We start from the raw sequence: 17578 nt of genomic DNA, 5'->3' as shown, positions 1-17578 counted from the left end.
TCTTTGCGGGTGCGGTCATCCTAAGATGATGGAAAGAGTCAATTTTGCCGACATGTCCGGCCCAGCGTGACCGAGAGGATTCCTGTAGCAGGAAGGATGAGCGCTGAAGGGGGGGACGATGAGCTCTTGATTCCGTATCGCGTCGGGTGGCCGCACACATCTGATTGGGCCACGTCGTGATACAAAGGCGCATGCTTCTGCCACGTATCACACGCACCATGCGATCAACAGTGCATTAACAGGCTCCAACAGTGTCCCGCGCATCTTTCTCCAGCCAGCCCTCCTCTCCGTAACGCTGCCCCACGAGGTATTTGAGGCCTGGTCCTCCCTGCTGCTCCTCCGTTCTCCGTTCTCATCCGCAGTAATCCTCCTTCAAGACTTGCGAGAACCTCCAGCTCCCCACCCCCGCTTGGCCATGGCTGGTTCTCCAAGCCGGGCTCTTGCTTATGATGACGAGGCTAATCTGGCTCTTGCCGAGATCGGTTCCTCTGAAGAATGGGCCGCCTCTTATTCAGACCTTACCATGTCCAATCCGACTTCGTCAATGGACACACTTACTGGCGGCTGGGGGGTTGACGCAACGATCGATCCAGCACTGCTGACCCAACCCTGCATCTCGAGCGACATTTCGACCTACGACGCGCCCATGCGGCAACCTTGAGGCGCTGACATGTTGTCACCGCCCCTCTCAGGCACACCCGACGCCATCGAGAGAGCGGAACAAACGGCGTGCGATCGTGTCGAGCGTGGAAGAGCGGTAGATGCGGGATTCCCTATCCCCTCAGGACCTCCCTTGGTTGGAAGAAGATCTCAAGCCCGCGTACGGTGCACGTGGAAGGACTGTGACCATCGAGAACCCGACGTCGACGAGATGAAGTGAGTCATGTTTCTCGCCCACCCAGCGACCAATGATGCTAAACTTTTGTCTCAGGAAACACGCCGCCACTCACCGACGCTGTCCCAAAGAGGACTGCAGTTGGGCTGACGCTCGGGATCGGAAGGAGATGAGGCGTCACGTTTGGTACAACCACAAAGCATGGGCCAAGAGAACCAAGTACCCTCCCATGGGTGCCCAGTGCGATGAGTGCCCCGCGGTCTTCGCGCGCGGGGACGGTGTGAGTCGCCACAAGAAGGAGGTGCACGGGGCTACCAAACGTGTCAGGAGGTCGGGGGGCTGAAGAAATCAAGACCTAGAGTGATTAGGATGTTCAACGATGCACTATGGATGACTGGTTCCAGATGCCCTCTGCAACTTGAAACTCGGAAAGATATCGTTAACTACGAATTTCGTAGGGGGCCCTCTTACTACAGTAGCTTAATATTAGCTCGCTAGAATTGCGTAGTTGGCATTGCGTATCTAGATAGACGGGAATAGCCTGGGACATAATAACGAGTCCCGGATTGCAGGCTGGGGTATACGGCGCTTTGCTTGCTCCTATTACGATTAAATCTCTTTATAGCACCAATTCGTACAGCATAGGAGCACTGCAATTATATGGGCTGTATACTAGTTATTTAATAGCTATTATTGGCTACGATATCTAATTATCTTCTTCTTTACCTGGGTAGTTAAATACTCTAATTTTCCTTTTATAGAGGCAATTATTAAATATAATAGAAAGTTAATTTCTTATATAAGAATGTAAAAGAAATAAATTATTATTAAATTTATAATAACTCTATATAAGATTAAAATAAACTTATAACTAGGCTATATTAAAACCTTAAAATATATTATAATATTTATATTTTAAGTAATTATTTAGCTTCTAATATACTATCTTAAGAAACCTTATAATACTCTTAATTCTATTCTTTATATTTATAACTTTATATAACTCTATCTAACTACTATTTCTCTTTAAAGTAGTATCTCTAAGATAGTATTATATAAGTTTAAATTCTATTATATTCCTAAACTTAATACCTCTAATAAAATCTTATATATATTTAATTATAGTAGTCTGCTAGTTAGTTAGTATAGTACTAAAAATAATATCTTAAAAAAGGTATAGTAAGGCTTTAATATTAAATTTAATATTAATAATAATATCTATAATATCTAATATAAATATAAACTTACTGCTATTTAAAGAAGAAGTATCTCTAAAAGAATATAAATTATATAGAAATTTATAGTAAGTTTAATTTAAGAGTAATATCTCTTTTATATATTTAGGATATATTTTAGAAATCTAATTATAAAAATAGTATTTAAATAAAAATCTTTAATTTCTTATATATATTAATTTAGCTTTATTAATTATCTTAAGTATATTTTATATTTTAATATTATTTACTTTAATTTAAAGTAGATATTAGATATTTACTAAATAAAATATTTTTTTTATAAAGATTCTAAGTAGTAATAGATACTATTTAAATATCTTCTTTTATTATAATATCTTACTATACTATAAATAATACCTTAAAGTATAAATACTAAATATAAATAAATTTAAGCTAAGTAAATTTAAGATTATTATTAGAAGCTTAAATAATTTTATTATATACTAATTTAATAGTACTATAAAGATATTAAAATACTACTAATAAAATCTATAAGTTATTAATTTAATTTCTATATATTACTTAAATATACTAATAGTATTTAATTATTAATAATAGTAAAAAAACTCTAGAAGTTAGTATAAAATTTCTACTATTAATTTAGTATAATAGTTATATCTTCTAATTTATTATATATATAGTTTAAAATAGGTAGAAGATTAATTACTAATAGATAAACTATAAATTTATATTAGTAGAGTAATTAGAATATTACTTATAAAATAAATATTATATCTAGTAATAGTTAAGTATAGTAATATATAGTAAGTTAAGATAATTAAAATAATTAAGTTATATTAATAGCTAAATAGCTATATATAGTAAATATATACTGCTTAATTAGCTATATAATTATAATAAAATAATAAATTATAAAAATTATCTAATAATTCTAATAATTCTTATATTATTAGATTACTATAATTATTTAATAATAAAGGTAATTTATATATAATAAAATAAAATAAATAAATATATTATTAGTATATATAATAAAGTTAGAGTTTAATTTAATATAAGTTATAATATAATATCTCCTTTCTATTAGCTTTTATTTTTAAGATTAGTTATTATATATTATATACCTAATTTTTTTATTTAATAAATTCTTTTTTTTTCTTATTATTCTATTTATAATATCTAATTATATTATTAAGAAATATAAATTTTATACTTTAATAATTAAGTATTATAATATTCTTCTTAAGGTTATTTTATCTTATTAAGTTATTATAAAAACTACTTATTTCTTTTATATATAATCTAGTATAAATTATATAATATCTTCTAGTAATTTTTCTTAGTATTTTAAGTATATTTATCTTAACTTATTATATTATAATACTTATAGCTTTTTTTTTAAGTAGCTATATAAAATTACTACTTATTATACTTATTTTAAATTTAAGCTAGAAAAAGCTAAAAATACTTATTATTAAATAGATATTAAAATTAAGTATCTTTAAAAATAAAAGAAATTATAATTTAAAAAAAAAATTATATTATATTATATAGTATTAATAATATAAAAAAGCTTAAATAGATAAAAAAAAGAAAATTAAATAGAAGGTATAGTATTAAGCTACTTTTTTAATTATCTCTAAAAGTTATTTTTTTATAGATAGTATATTAATAGAGAATTTTAAGTTAATTTAAAATACTATTTATCTAAAGATACTATTAGATTTTTCTTTATTAGCTACTTTTAGTTTTATTACTTTTACTAGAGGAAATTCTCCTATTTTTTCTAATAGTAATTAAGATTTTAAATTTTATTTTAATATATATTTTCTAAAGTACTTTTTTATTTAAAAAAGTTCTTTAATTTAATTTAATAATATATAAGATATTTATAAATTTTCTATATATTTTTTAAGAGATTATAATTATTTTATTTTATAAGATATTTTATTTTATTATTTTTTCTTTTTATATTAAAAATTATTTTAACTGTAAATTCTTAATTATTCTTAATTTTATTTTTTTAATTATTATTTTATATTTTAATATAAATAGTATCTATTACTAATTTAAATAATAAAATATAAAAAATTAAATAAAACTTAACTTTTAGTAGTAAGTTTAATTTATAGTTATTTTCTAAGATTTCTTTTAAAATTTTATAAGATTTAATAAATTTAAAATTTAATTTATTATTTAGTTTTTTTATTATAATATTTTTTATTATAAAGTAAATTATATCTCTCTTTTAAAAAATTAATTTTTTTAATCTTTTCTAATTATAATATTTTTTTATTTACTTTCTAATAAATTTCAATTCTATTTTTATTTTTTTATATAGCTATTATAATTAGTTAGTATTAAAAATTACCTTAATATTTAAGAGTTTTTCTTATAATAATCTATAGATATTAAAAGTAAATTTAAAATTAATATAAGCTAGTATAAGCTTTATTATCTTTAATATAAATATATTATAAGCTAGTTATACTATAAGTAGCTTTTAAATTTAATTACTTTACTTATAGTTAATATAGTATTATAAATACTATTTAACTATTTAATTAAATTCTTTTATTTATTTATTTACTTATAGTTTTTAAGCTATTATAAGCTTATAATTTTATTTTATTTAAGCTATTAATATATATAATAAGTAAGTATTATAAATAAGTAAATATTATACTTTTCTTAACTTTTAAAATAAAAACTTAAATAAAAAAGTAACTAAATATCTAATTAATTAAAATTAATTACTATACTCTTTCTTTAATATATTAATAACTATTTAATATATTCTTATATTATAACTAATCTTACTATATATTCTATAGTATCTTTCTCTTATTAGTATTAATCTTTCTTAATTACTACTTTTTAACAATTTAGCTACTATCTATATATTAATATCTTTTTAATTAATTATATCTCTTTTCTTATTTATAGTTATCTTCCCTCTATTCTATAATTAAGTTCTTTTTACTTTATACTATTTATTAAGAGTCTTATTTATCTATTAAAGAATCTAGATCTTAGACTTTATTAATACTATCTTATATATTATTACCTTTATTTTCTTAGAAAAAAACTTAAGTATTTTAAGAATAGATATTAAAGAGCTATTTTAGTACCTTCTAATCTGTTTTTTAAGGTATTTAAATTAAGAGGTAGCCTTAAGTACTATTTTTAGTATCTTTAAGATCTAAGAGTTAGAGAGGCTAGCCTTCTTTTTAACTGATATTAAAGTCTATAGTTATATATTAAGCTTAGATATTATAATTTCCAAATTTAAAAAAATAAGCTTAGTTTCTTTAAAACCCCTTTTAATATTACTTTTTATTATAGTAGCTTAATAGATAATATAAAAAGCTAGAAAGAACTTAGTTTTTAAAATATAAATTATTAAGTATCTAATTAGATATTTTATTTCTTAACTATATATCTTTTTAAGTAGCTTAAAGTATCTAATATTAAGAGGCTAAAGTAAATAAGATAAATAAGATAATATATAAAATATAATAATATTATTCTCTTTATAATATTTCTTAAAGTTAATTAAGTAGTAAATTTTATATTTATTAAAAATTAAAAGATAATAGTAACTAGTTAATTAATTTTTTATATATTAATTAAAGTATTTAAGCTACTTAAGATTTATTTTATTATTAGTCTAGTTATTTTAAGTTATTATAATAGCCTAATTACTTAAGAGGTTACTTTTTTAGTATTAACTAGTAAGATAATATTAATTTATAATTATAATAAATAGCTAGATTATTTAGTTTTTTATATTAATTGCCTAAATAATTATAACTTATTTTTAATTTTTAAGCTAAATTAATTTCGAGTTTTTATATCTATTTATACTTATAATAATTATTCTACTTATAATTATACTAATTATAAAGCTAGTTTTATTAAAGTTATAAATATTAATTAAGTTAATACTATATTTTGTAATTATATTCTTTATAAGCTAAAACTAATTTTAAATAATAGTTAGATTTTTATATTTTACCCTCTAATAATTATATTTATAAAAAAAATATATCTTAAGCTTTAATTATTGCCTAATAAAATTAGAAGCTTAATACTTATTAATAAGTAATATATTGCAGTTAATAAGTAGTTAATTAGCTATTTCTTTAATATTATATAATTATAGAGGAAATTCTTATAAATCTAAATTAAGAATAAACTAAATAATAATTTATTTCTTTAGATTAAAAAGCTTTTATAACTTAGAGATAATATTATATTAAGAAAATATACTATTTTATTAGTAATATATTATCTATTTAGATACTATATAAATTATTATAGTATATTAAATACTTAGCTTTAAGTTATTTTAAAAAGCTTAAAAAGTAAAAAGAATTCTTATCTTATTATTTAATTGTAATATATTTAGTAGTTAAAAAATAATTAATTTAATAAAATAAGAAGTAATTTTAAGATTTTTATAGTACTTACTTATTTATAATACTTACTTATTATATATATTAATTCTTATTAAAATTTAAATATAAAAGTTATTTTTTTATTAAATATAATTTTTTTAGTAATTTATATATATTAATAATATTTCTTATAAATATATAAAAAAATTACTTTATATTAATAAACTTTTAATAAAATAAAAAATATATAAATTTTATAAATTTATTTATAATAATAAATATATTATTATAAAATACTTTAATTATTAAATTTTTAAATAATAAAAACTTAATAATATAATTTATAATAATAAATTTTTAAAATTATTATATTATTAATATAATAAGTAATTAAAAATACTTAAGCTAGCTAATTATTAATAAAAATATCTTTAAAATAATTTAAATAAAATTAATAAAAAAATTAATATTATTATTAAAAAAAAATCTTTTTTTATTAAATTTTTTTTTTAAAAATTAAAGAAACTAAAAAAACTTAAAGCTATTAAAAAATTAATTAATTAATTATCTTTATTTTTAAAAAATTTATTTAAATCTTCTTACTATTATTATATTTTCTATTTAACTTCTATTTTTAACCTCTCTTAAATATTAAGCTACTATAAACTTTATTAATACCTTATTAATAAACTTTCCTATAAATAACTTAATATTCTATCTTATAAAATACTTTCCTATTAAAAAATATAAGCCTCTAATTAATCCAACCTTATATACATAATTTAGTATAGCTTCAGGCTAATTTAGCAGCAGAAAGAGATAGAAAACAACACCTAACTCATTAACTTACCCTAGGGGAAATATACAGAGAGTCGTCGTATAGGCATCTTAGCCGGTCAGCCTGAAGCTACACCAGATTACACATATAAGGTCGGATCAACCTGAGGCTTATATCTCCTGATAGGGAAGCATCTCATAAGATAGAATATCGGGTCGGTCGCAGGAAAGTTCGCTGGCAAGGTATCAATAGGGCCTGCGGCAGCCCGATATCTAAGGGATGTCGAAGACGGAAGTTGGACAAGGAGCGTAGTGACGGCAAGAATGCTCAAATAAATCTCTCAAAAATGAAGGCAATCAATTAATAGACTCCCGAGCAGCCTCGAGCCCTTTCGGCCTCTCTGACTTCTTGGAAGAATCCCTGATGAATGAAAAGACGATGGTTTCCCCCAGTGACGGCACTGACCTCCCCTTTTAACCCCATCCGGGTCACCCTAGAGACATCCCCGCTAGCGACCAGCTAGCCCAAGTGTCCCTAACCGCCTGTCACACTGACCGGCTAAGATGCCTGTATAATAACTCTCTGTGTATTCCCTCTAGGGTAAGTTAATAAGTTGGGTGTTATTTCTGTCCCTTCTTGCTGCTAAAATAACCTCTTTATAATTTATTTATTATATAAACTAATTGAAATTAACTTACTTTATACTTATAAGTATAAGGTAGTATTTAACTGTTATATTTAAAGCTAGTTTATTATACCTTCTACTTATTAATTTAATAAAAGCAGGGTGTTTTTCTATTTAAGCTTATTTTATACTAATTCTTTTTTATAACTCTTTCTAATATTTAAATACTAATTATTTTCTATATATAATCCGTATTACCTATAGATACCTATAAATCTACTGTAGATACCTGTAGGTACCTATAAATAGAGCCTGAGCACTCGTGGGTACCTGAAGTCTGAGTAGTTTACACCCTACGTCTATTATCGGCTCGATTACACCATAGCTTTTTAAGACAACAAGAGCAAGTTAAAAGTATGCTGGACTCAAAGCCATCAAGTAATGTCCTTCTTCATAAACACGGTCTTGAGACCAGGGGCGTAAAAGTCATCAACAGTGTGGATTAACTCGTAGTGGCGTTTCTCATACCAGCCATGGGCAGTCATCTAGAATTCGTCAGTTACTCATCTCCGCCCATAAGACGATGACTTTTGAAGAGCCGAGCATACCTTGGGCGATTGGCCAGTGTTTTCAATTGCCAAAGCAATCGCGCTATCTTTTTGGACTGTGTCGAGAGCAAGAGTGCGGGCACTTAACGGCTTTTCCACCGCCATCATCTCTATGGTGTCCATGGCAGCACGGCCAATGCCGGTACCCCGCAAGGCCTTTGACACATAGAATGTTTTTATCCAGTAAACGCCTTCTGAAGGAATATCCAGGCCGAACCCTTCCGTGCCGGGGTTTTCAGAGTCCAGGGAAATATGACCAACTGGGTAAAAGGATTCATGGGTCGGGGCGCGAGGAGTACCACGAATGGATGCACTGGTGTCTTGCAACGGTCGCTTATCCTAAAAAAAAGTTAGGTATTAACTTAAGGGGTTTTAGTCAACACATGTGGTTTCATACCATGGGGAACATGTCGAAATGCAGCAGCAGTTTTCCGTCTGCATCAGGCTCATCGGTTGGAATTGGGAGTGTCTGGTCATTGATCAGATTGGCAGTTCTACACTTGCGTCCATCAAAATTGGGGAGCAATGAGGAATATACTCACAATCCAAAATATGCATTTCCTACCCAATCTTTGTCTCTCTTGCCAAAGTGGTTGCACTTTCTCGCTGTCCCAACCACAGTCCTCCCGCTGCTTGACGAGCCTGTCGACATGTTCGCTGGAGTTTGGATCCCAAGGGATGAGATGGACTTGGCTAGTAGAAGACATGCCTTTTGTAGTTTCAATGTTTCCGACGAAAGCGTATTGATAGCTTGCATATGCACAATTTTTTAATCAGGTAATGGGAATGGTGAAGGAGATGAACCAGTGTCTTGTACTTGGAGGGTGCACCAAATGACTCACGACCGACGGGGACCGACGGGCTTCGACTTTGGACTTTGAGGAATCTACTTGCACCGAATAGGCAGGTTGCAAGGGCGATGACAAAACGCAGTTTGAAATTAGCTGAATAATCGTCATGTGGGTAGGATTTCGAGATGGCATGACATGGAATTTTATAGTCCTCTGATTAATGGCCAGTCTGTCAAGCTGGTGGACACCCATGCAGTCCAAAGGGCGTGGTCAGACGGGCGTCAAACGGCTCCAGTTTTACTGGGTTTGTCGGCGACCTTTGAGCTGTGATTGCCGGCCCAGTTGACCACAATGCGCTAATTTAGGGCATCCCGGCGCTACATTTGATCGGGCATCACTTCGTTTTAACGTCGCCTGGCAAAATTATTCCTTTGTGGTAGGAAATGCCAGTTACCGCACCAATCCATGATAATGAGCGATGTTTTCCGTAACCGTTCCTTTGTCTTCCGGCTCCAAGAAGCCAGAGCTCTGACCTCAATCAGCCGCCGGACCCCCATGCTCCCTGTACTTGCAATCAACATCTAATAATGGCGTGAATGCTGACTCGAAGCGGACCAGATACTAATGGATCAAATTCGCGGACAGCAACGGGGAGACGAATGATTGAAGCCGAATAATGCTCACGGGAATCGTCACGAGCTAGAGCGCTTTGCAATTTGAGACAGTCAACATCGAACTTGAAAGGTCCGCTTGCCCTTGGCCTACCCAAACCAGCCTATCTCCTTTCATTGCGCAAGATGTCTGGTTCGCAGAAGTTCAGGGTTGCTTACTGAAGGAGCAGATAGCAGTAAGAATGCGGAGGGGTTCTCGGACGTTGCGCGTTTCCATATCTTTAGCAGCCTCGAGGCTGGGATAAGTTAGCACGGTCCCCGGTTCATTAAGACGGGGTAGAAAGGGGGCGAGTCGTACCTGCGCCGCTAGAGGTGCAAATAATATTCCGTTATATAAGTACCTAGGTACTGTAGGTACGCACAAGCTTCCAGCAGCTATCGGCTGCAGCACCCTAAGCTTTGAGCAGGTACAGTGGCTACAACACTCTAAGCTTCCAGAAGCTACAGAGGCTACAGCACCTCAACCTTCCAACAGCTACAGCATCTTAATCTTCTAACAGCTACAGCGCTTTAAGCCTCTAGCAGCTCTAGCAGCTATAGCAGTATTAGCGTCCCAAGTTCCTAATTACTGTAGTGCCCTAAGCTTCTTATACCTATAGCAGCTAGAAGATTGAGGTGCTGTACCCGCTGTACCTGCTGGAAGCTAAGAGTGCTGTAGCTACTGTAGCTGCTTGAAGCTTAGGGCGCTGCAGCCGCTATATATGCTGGAAGCTTGTGCATACCTACTATCTAACGGGATATTATTTGCACCTCTAGCGGTGCAGGTACGGCTCGCCCAGAGAAGGCATTCGGCTCACAGTCGCCGGATAATGTGGATGAAAGAGGGATATATATAACAGGAACCAGTCGGCGGCGAGAACCTAGATTTGACATCATCGTCGCAAAGAGAGTTCCTTTTCCTAAAGTTAAACAGTCAGTCCTTTCCGTCGATATCGGATTATTAGATATATCGAAACGCAATTTTCCCCAGAACTTTCTACGATTTTATTTTTCTACGATCTCATTACCTATTGTCATCGGGTTGTCAATACCCAGCCCGATACACTTCCAACCCTCGAGACAACACGATCAATTCCTGACGCCTTGCCAACGTCAATCTCAGCAATTGACTAGATAAATCACACCATGAGACGCCTTACTTCCTTCAGGCTGTCTTACCGCGCAGATGGTGCCCCAATTAAGTTCATTAGATAGGTCCCTGACTGATCAAGCTGGACGGCCTCGAAACTCGAGTCGCGAAAGATCCGACCGTAGGGAGGTGAGCGATTTAATTGTTGTTCCTGACCTATTCCCCTTCCAAATGATCAAGTTAATAGCCCTACAGGTCCCAAACTGTCAAGCGAACGGAAAGGCTAGTCGGTTGAGCGATGGCTGCTTCAGCCGAGGAGACCTGCGCTGAAACCATGTAAAAGTCGTTCTTGCAAGGGTCACGTACGGTTGAAAGATTTTGGAGAGTACTTTTTCGAGCTTACAGTTGATGTCGGGAGTTTCCATCAGGATGTTTTGCGGTTTTCTGTAATTTGAATGAGCACCTAGGTACGAACTAACAAACTAAACGCCCGACTGACCAGTGGGAATAACGCGACATATGTCATGGAAATGAGACAAAGCTCGTGGCCGTTGTCTTGAGGTATCCTTCACAAAACGCGGCGTATTCCTCAAATTGGATTAAAGTCGCCTATACTTGGACAAGTTTGGCCCCATGGCTTTGAAGACGAGATAGACACGGTTGTCACGATGCTCATATTGGCCAACACCTCCAGAATGTGACTCACACTGAAACGACCGGTAGTCTGGACGCCAATGAGCTTCAAGGTATCCAGTTCGAAAGGATTTCTTCCATGGTCGAAAGATTCGGCAGTGAGGACTTTAATGACAACGTGTCCTGAGTACGGCTTTAGTTGAACCGAAACGATTGCCAGGGAGGTTCCAGACTCACTCAAGATTCCAAGTTAGCCACGCTGTGACGTAGGCGTCATATCCAAGTTTGGCAATGATCCTGTACTCGACGTTTTTAAAAGCTGCCTCCGACGTGGACTGAGTGGCAGCCCTCTTGACGATACATGGACAGGGTTTCCTCAGAAATGGAGTGCAAGGGACGTGGCTACTTCGAGCAGCAACCAACAACCTCAGGCGGCTAGCACCGGAGCTCAGGGTAACTGCCAAGGTCATTGGTGTTCGCTGGCCTACGGCACATAGAGAGCGTCGTATTTGCAAGGGGGTCCCATGTCACATAGAAGGGAGGGGTGGTTGGAAGAGTAGTCCCAACCAACATGCTTTGAGATTATCGAGATTGGTTAAAAACCCCACAACGGACCTGGAACTTATAATCCCTCTTTCTTTTAAATCCAAACCCAAAATTAAGCACTCTACAAAAGCCGGTACCCAAAACGAGACCCGTGAGCACCAACCATGGCAGCCTCGACGACTGGAATCCCTCACCAAGTGAGAGGGGTGATGAAATCAAGCGACCCCCTGCCTCTCACCCCAGAAGAACTCACCGCCGCTTGGTTCACCAAAATTCTGGGCAAACCAGTCAAGGACGCAACGATTGGTAAAGCCATTCATGGCACAGCTTCCAAGATCCTCGTTGAGTTGACCTTTGAGGACTCTGCCGATGCCCCGACCAAGGTTTGCGTCAAGGGCGGCTTTAACCCAGCTCTGTTGGCCAGCCTCCCCTTCATGTTTTCCATCTACAGACTGGAAGCCGAGTTTTACTACTACGTCGCCCCTACGATCTCCATACCTCTTCCTCCAACAGTATATTGCGGTACAGATACGGTCAAAGGGCAGGGTATTGTTGCAATGGCCGACCTTGAGGCTCGCGGATATACATTCGGAAATCCCCTTGAGGCCTGGCCTGTCGATCGTGTACAGGCAGGCGTCGAGCAGCTGGCTATTCTACACGCTAGAACTTGGGATAGCAAGCCTGAGGACTTTCCATGGGCCAGCGAAACCGTTTCGCTCAGAGACGCCGTCGTGGGCCTGATGGCCCCGGAGGAATGGGGCAAGCGATTTGCTGGAGATGCCAGACCTCCAGTGCCGGACTTCATGGTGGACCGCGAGCGGATGACTGCAACGTTCAAGGCCCTCTGGAAGCCATCCAATTCAACGCTCAACTGCCTCGTCCACGGAGACGCGCACATCGGCAACACATTCATTTCGCCTGCTGGAGAGCCCGGGTTCCTAGACTGGCAGGTCATACATGTCTCGTCGGCCATGCACGATGTTGCTTATTTTATCATCGGTACGCTATCTATCGAGGACCGCCGGAAGCGTGAGAAGGAGCTTGTGCAGCATTATCTGGACGCCCTTCACCGTGCGGGAGCACCCAAGTTCCAGATAGAGGATATTTGGAATGAGTACCGGATGCACGCTTTTCATGGGTTCGCGTGGGCTCTCGCTGGGCCGATGATGCAGAGCCGCGAGATTGTAGATGTTATGACGGGTCGCCACTGCGCGGCGATTGTGGACCATAAGAGCGTGGAGCTACTGGAGGGGCTTGAGGAGTACATGGTGTTGGAGGGAACTGGTGTCTAACTCACTCTCTAGCTGCCCTCCAGTGTAGTTATGTCTTGTCTATAGGTATATTACCTACCAAATTTATTCGTACTTCCTACATAAACCTGAGCATGACTCAGTTAGAGTCAGCGTGGATGTTAGACTGCAACACAGGAGGTGGCCAAGTCCACACAGAGCTCGGGTGGCCGTTCAGCCGCCCGGTCTCGAATCCTCCTCCCCGCCATACGGAAGACGGATGGTCTCCTGAAGTCCTGGGACCCTGGGCCCTGTCCCATGCTTGGGGCTTTTATTAGGCCGCTAATGAGACTCGGCCCGGGGATCACCTCACAATATCCGGCGGTCCCAGGGGTTCTTACAAGCTCCGACCAGGATATGGTTGCATCAGTCAGCATGACGATCCAAACTACGGAATTAAAACTCATCTGTCTGCTAGCCAATATTAGTTAGGGTGGGCTGGGATAAGCTTCAGACTAGGCTGGCTCTGGCCGCCATGAAGCGCACCGGATCGCCCTTAGTTGCTCATGGACTGTCACTCGGTCCCTCTCATTAGCTATCAATCGCACATGGCTTTGCAACTTGGAAAACCTAGACCTTAAACTAAGGGGATAAAAAGCTTGCATCCCCACATTCTATCCTCAAGAATATCCGCAGTAGTCGAACAGTTTGAAGGCTCCCGCCCCGAATGAGGCTCCGATAGACAATCCAGTCGAGGCCTGGATCCAAGTCCTAGACAATGACCTCGCCCAGCTTGCCCTTATAGCTCAACAATCTCGTAGGTTGCGTATCTTACGCATGCAAGCCTGGAGCTCTCCATCTCCTGAATCCGTCGATAGTCCCGAGAATTATCTCTCACTACCCACGATGGAAGCCCTACTTTCGGTGAAGAATCTGAGCGTTCCAGTGCTAGATCTACCCGCCAGCTTTGTGGTTTCATCAGGAGAGCAAGGGAATAGCGGTCATATTTGTCCAGCTATATGTGCCCTTCGTGGCACTCTCAGAACCCTTCAGGTACACATGGGCAGCATCTGCCCCGAAGTTTTGAAGCCTCGAGACCCTAATGACAATCTACCCCTGAGCGTGGTATTCATCAAGCTGAGCCTGATCAGGGTCCTACCGTGGGTAACATCGGCGGCTCACTCCAGATGGTGCTGTCCCCTTGATGATCTCTTTCTTTGCGACTGGATTCCTTCCGACAACTTAATTGACCACCCTGATTAGGTTTGCTAAATTTTAAAACGAGTATTTCTAAGAGGAAAATAATAGAAATTATAATGTATGGGTCTTGAACAAAAAGTAGTTTTATCTAAATACCGAGACACAGCCACAGTGTGCGTGGTAAAGCCCTATTGCTTCTAATTTCGACCAACCTCATCAAGACCTTAACTGCCGTATAATTATTTACTACTTGCCGTTGATGGCATCCAATGGCGTAAGAATGCTTTTGTGCATGCTGCCGCTGTTGCGGCTGCATACTGCTGCCATATCTTTGTCTTGTGACTGTCCGCGTAGTCGCAAGCACCCTTGATGACTAGACAGTGAGGAAAGGTTTCCCACACGCCAGCGCCCTCCATCTCAAAGGCAAGAATATTCTCGCGTTTTGCGATGGAATCTCGATCCTCACCAGACTTCATAACTGTATCACCCGACGCCATAAGACCGAAATGGATTGCTGGTTGTGTTGCTTCTTGAATGAAGCGGCGGCGGCGTACTAGCTGGCCTCGACACCCTCCATCTTGACATGTGAGATTATCTTGAATATGTCGATATGATGCCTCAAACAATCTGTCATTTTGTGGGCCTGGGTATTCTGCTTTGAGGTCTGACTCATTCTGCAATTTATCAAGATGGCTCACCATCTCGTTTCGCAACCCGTTCTTATTGCGGTTACCCTTTAGTTTCGCCAAGATCGATCGAATTTCGGCGTGTGGTCTCCCCAATGACTCCCGAGGGGTATCTTTACGAGCAAAATGCTCAGGCCACCGGCGTCCAAGGTCGTATTGGACGATGCCTTCGCTCACAATGACGTCTCCTAAGATGATTTCGTCTCCACTCTCCGGCGCAAAGGGCACAACACCACATATACCCACAACAATTGCAAGCTTGATGTTTGGAAAGCTGTTGAAGCAATGAGCCGCTACAGTCGCAGCACTTCCCTTCCCCATACCTGGCATGTGGGTGAGCACGACATTGTGACGGCCGATGGAGCCTGTAGAGTAGGCGTTGGGATCTCCACTAGCCTTGTCGTAACTCGGCCCATCGTCCCAATTATGGTCGAAGAGAACCTCAACAGCATCTGCCTCGATCGTGAGAGCGCATAGTATCCCAATATCAAACTCATGTCGACTCTTTGGACGAATTCGCTGTTCGGGATTGGACGACTTCTTCTGTTCCACCGGTGACAGGCTGCGTCCGTTTATCTGACCGCTGTCATTCGCGAGCTGCTTGGCGGAGAGGTATCTCGTTCTGTCGCTAGATCCTCGAAAAGCCCTGCTGAGCCACTGTAATCGCGACACAACCTTTTCGTGTAGTAGTTGTCTCCGAAGGATATGTGGATCTTCGATGCGCGATAGTTCCCCCTTACCCATCAAACCCTCGAATTTGAGGCACTGCTCCACAGCATCAGTGAAGATGTACTTGTGTGCAAAGTTTTCCCATTTTACTCCTTTCAGCTCTTCTAAATATTGAGCAGCCTCTGAGTAGCGAAAGTTGAGCAACCGGGTGCGGCGATCAAACGTCCTTTGCGCAAAGTGCCTCCCAAGTCCGATTTCCAAAAGTAATCTGGCCAGAGCTTGAATTCGGGGGCATCTGTGAACAAGCGCCGCCGTTTCTGTAAACTCGCTTGCATCAAAGTCACATTCAGAAGCCTCTGGGTCAAAGGAGATGTACGCCTTCAATGGGAGAAGCTCGGAGTCGTCGTGAAGATCTGGCTGAGGCATGAACCAGATATTGTGGCTGTTCCATGCCCGGTTCATGATTTGGGAGTCGTAGAATTCCCAAAAGGCTGACGATATGATGTAGGCTAGAGCAAGTTTCTCTTCAACTTTCAGAGTGTATTGCTGTAGGACATCTGCAAGAGACAGCCCTTTGCCTGAGGAAGCTCGGTGTTTTAACATCTCAGCATCTAGCCGGAACAGGACTTTATTTTCAAGCTCAAAGGTGAGACGGCACCCGTCATCTGCCTGGAAAATGTCGCAAAATCGTTGAAGCTGCTCTCTTTCTGTTGTATGAGTCAACTGACAGGAGCCTTGGTCGATCTTCTCAATGTTGCTTGCAAATCCCACTCGCTTTTTGGTCAATCTGTAAGTAATATTCAGTCCACAACTCTTATGATTTTGAAAACGCATACACATACGTCGACACCTTGATACAGAGATCTTGCCACGATTTACTGTCGACAGATGACACGATTATGTCGAACCCCACCAGATCATCCTCGCTTTTCGTTGGGCCTGTCAGGTATAATCTTGTAGGGTGAGAAGAGGCTGGTTCTTTAGGACCAGAGTTCAAATGACAAGACTCGCAGACTGTGTATTCTGAAAGCATATGAAACAATTCCTTGTGCGCACGGCAATGATCCGGAGGGCAAGGGATTTCGATTACTTCTTCCGAGTCATCCGTCTGCAACTTAGTTGATAGCTCCTCACACTTTGCAATCAAGCCCTCTACAACAAATGGTTGCCTGAGATAAGACATGATATTGCTGCGAAGAGTTTCGTGATGACTTTCATCTTCCACGAGCCTGAGGAGACTGGTAAAGGGTTGTTTGCCTTGTCGTATTAGTCCATAGGTAGTATTGAAAGGTCGCGACCACTGGCCGAAGAACGTTAGCAAACGTGATTCCAAACATCATGTTTGGATGAGCGCTGACTTACCGAACACATATCCTCCAAGATCTCCCAAATTTCCAGTGCCGTCTTTTCAATTTCGGGGTCAAAGATAGCCCCCGGATCAGATTCTAGTTGAAACGAGATCATCCCCAGCTTTGTTTGCATGCTCAAACAAGTACGGCATAGTTCGTTCGTTGCTTTGTTTGGGCGTCGCTGAGAGGCGTGTGGACACCTGGGAGAGTTCCGCATCACCTCGCTGATCTCCCAGGCGCATTTCTGGAGGCCATCAACCGTAAAAGACGAGCCCATTGCGAATAGTCAGCAG

At 37.6% G+C, this 17578-nt stretch overlaps 5 protein-coding genes across 5 annotated transcripts; 3 read left to right on the top strand and 2 right to left on the bottom strand.

Moving 5' to 3' along the window:
• Window positions 1-198: 198 nt before the first annotated feature.
• On the top strand, window positions 199-1563 carry BGZ61DRAFT_465268 (uncharacterized protein). Its single transcript, XM_046247559.1, has 2 exons — window positions 199-876; window positions 932-1563. The coding sequence occupies exons 1-2, from the start codon at window positions 671-673 to the stop codon at window positions 1176-1178; spliced, it is 453 nt and encodes a 150-aa protein (XP_046095854.1). The 5' UTR covers window positions 199-670; the 3' UTR covers window positions 1179-1563.
• A 6705-nt stretch (window positions 1564-8268) lies between these two features.
• BGZ61DRAFT_370166 (uncharacterized protein) lies at window positions 8269-9149 on the bottom strand (the record flags this gene model as incomplete). The annotated part of the gene is made up of 4 exons (XM_046242001.1): window positions 8269-8379; window positions 8443-8781; window positions 8840-8911; window positions 8985-9149. The coding sequence occupies 4 exons, from the start codon at window positions 9147-9149 to the stop codon at window positions 8269-8271; spliced, it is 687 nt and encodes a 228-aa protein (XP_046095853.1).
• A 3109-nt stretch (window positions 9150-12258) lies between these two features.
• On the top strand, window positions 12259-13484 carry BGZ61DRAFT_465265 (kinase-like domain-containing protein). Its single transcript, XM_046247558.1, has one exon. The coding sequence runs from the start codon at window positions 12317-12319 to the stop codon at window positions 13442-13444; it is 1128 nt and encodes a 375-aa protein (XP_046095852.1). The 5' UTR covers window positions 12259-12316; the 3' UTR covers window positions 13445-13484.
• Window positions 13485-14089: 605 nt separating this feature from the next.
• On the top strand, window positions 14090-14644 carry BGZ61DRAFT_370378 (uncharacterized protein; the record flags this gene model as incomplete). The annotated part of the gene is made up of 1 exon (XM_046242019.1): window positions 14090-14644. A coding segment is annotated over one exon (555 nt), but the record flags the coding sequence as incomplete, so codon positions are not given.
• Window positions 14645-14811: 167 nt separating this feature from the next.
• Window positions 14812-16082, bottom strand: BGZ61DRAFT_465264 (nucleoside phosphorylase domain-containing protein). The gene has a single exon (XM_046247557.1). The coding sequence runs from the start codon at window positions 16009-16011 to the stop codon at window positions 14821-14823; it is 1191 nt and encodes a 396-aa protein (XP_046095850.1). The 5' UTR covers window positions 16012-16082; the 3' UTR covers window positions 14812-14820.
• Window positions 16083-17578: the final 1496 nt, after the last annotated feature.

This window comes from Ilyonectria robusta (genome assembly GCF_021365365.1).
Source record: "Ilyonectria robusta strain PMI_751 chromosome Unknown BGZ61scaffold_40, whole genome shotgun sequence".
Lineage (NCBI taxonomy): Eukaryota > Fungi > Ascomycota > Sordariomycetes > Hypocreales > Nectriaceae > Ilyonectria > Ilyonectria robusta.
The sequence above is the reverse complement of the archived record's forward strand: the minus strand, read 5'-3'. Positions and strand labels throughout refer to the sequence as shown.

Bases quoted from the DNA above. Each gene is read 5' to 3' on its own strand.
- BGZ61DRAFT_465268 (XM_046247559.1), top strand. From the start codon at position 671: ATGTTGTCACCGCCCCTCTCAGGCACACCCGACGCCATCGAGAGAGCG. The intron at 877-931 runs GTGAGTCATGTT...CTTTTGTCTCAG, and splicing joins CCCGACGTCGACGAGATGAA to GAAACACGCCGCCACTCACC.
- BGZ61DRAFT_465265 (XM_046247558.1), top strand. From the start codon at position 12,317: ATGGCAGCCTCGACGACTGGAATCCCTCACCAAGTGAGAGGGGTGATG.
- BGZ61DRAFT_465264 (XM_046247557.1), bottom strand. From the start codon at position 16,011: ATGGGTAAGGGGGAACTATCGCGCATCGAAGATCCACATATCCTTCGG.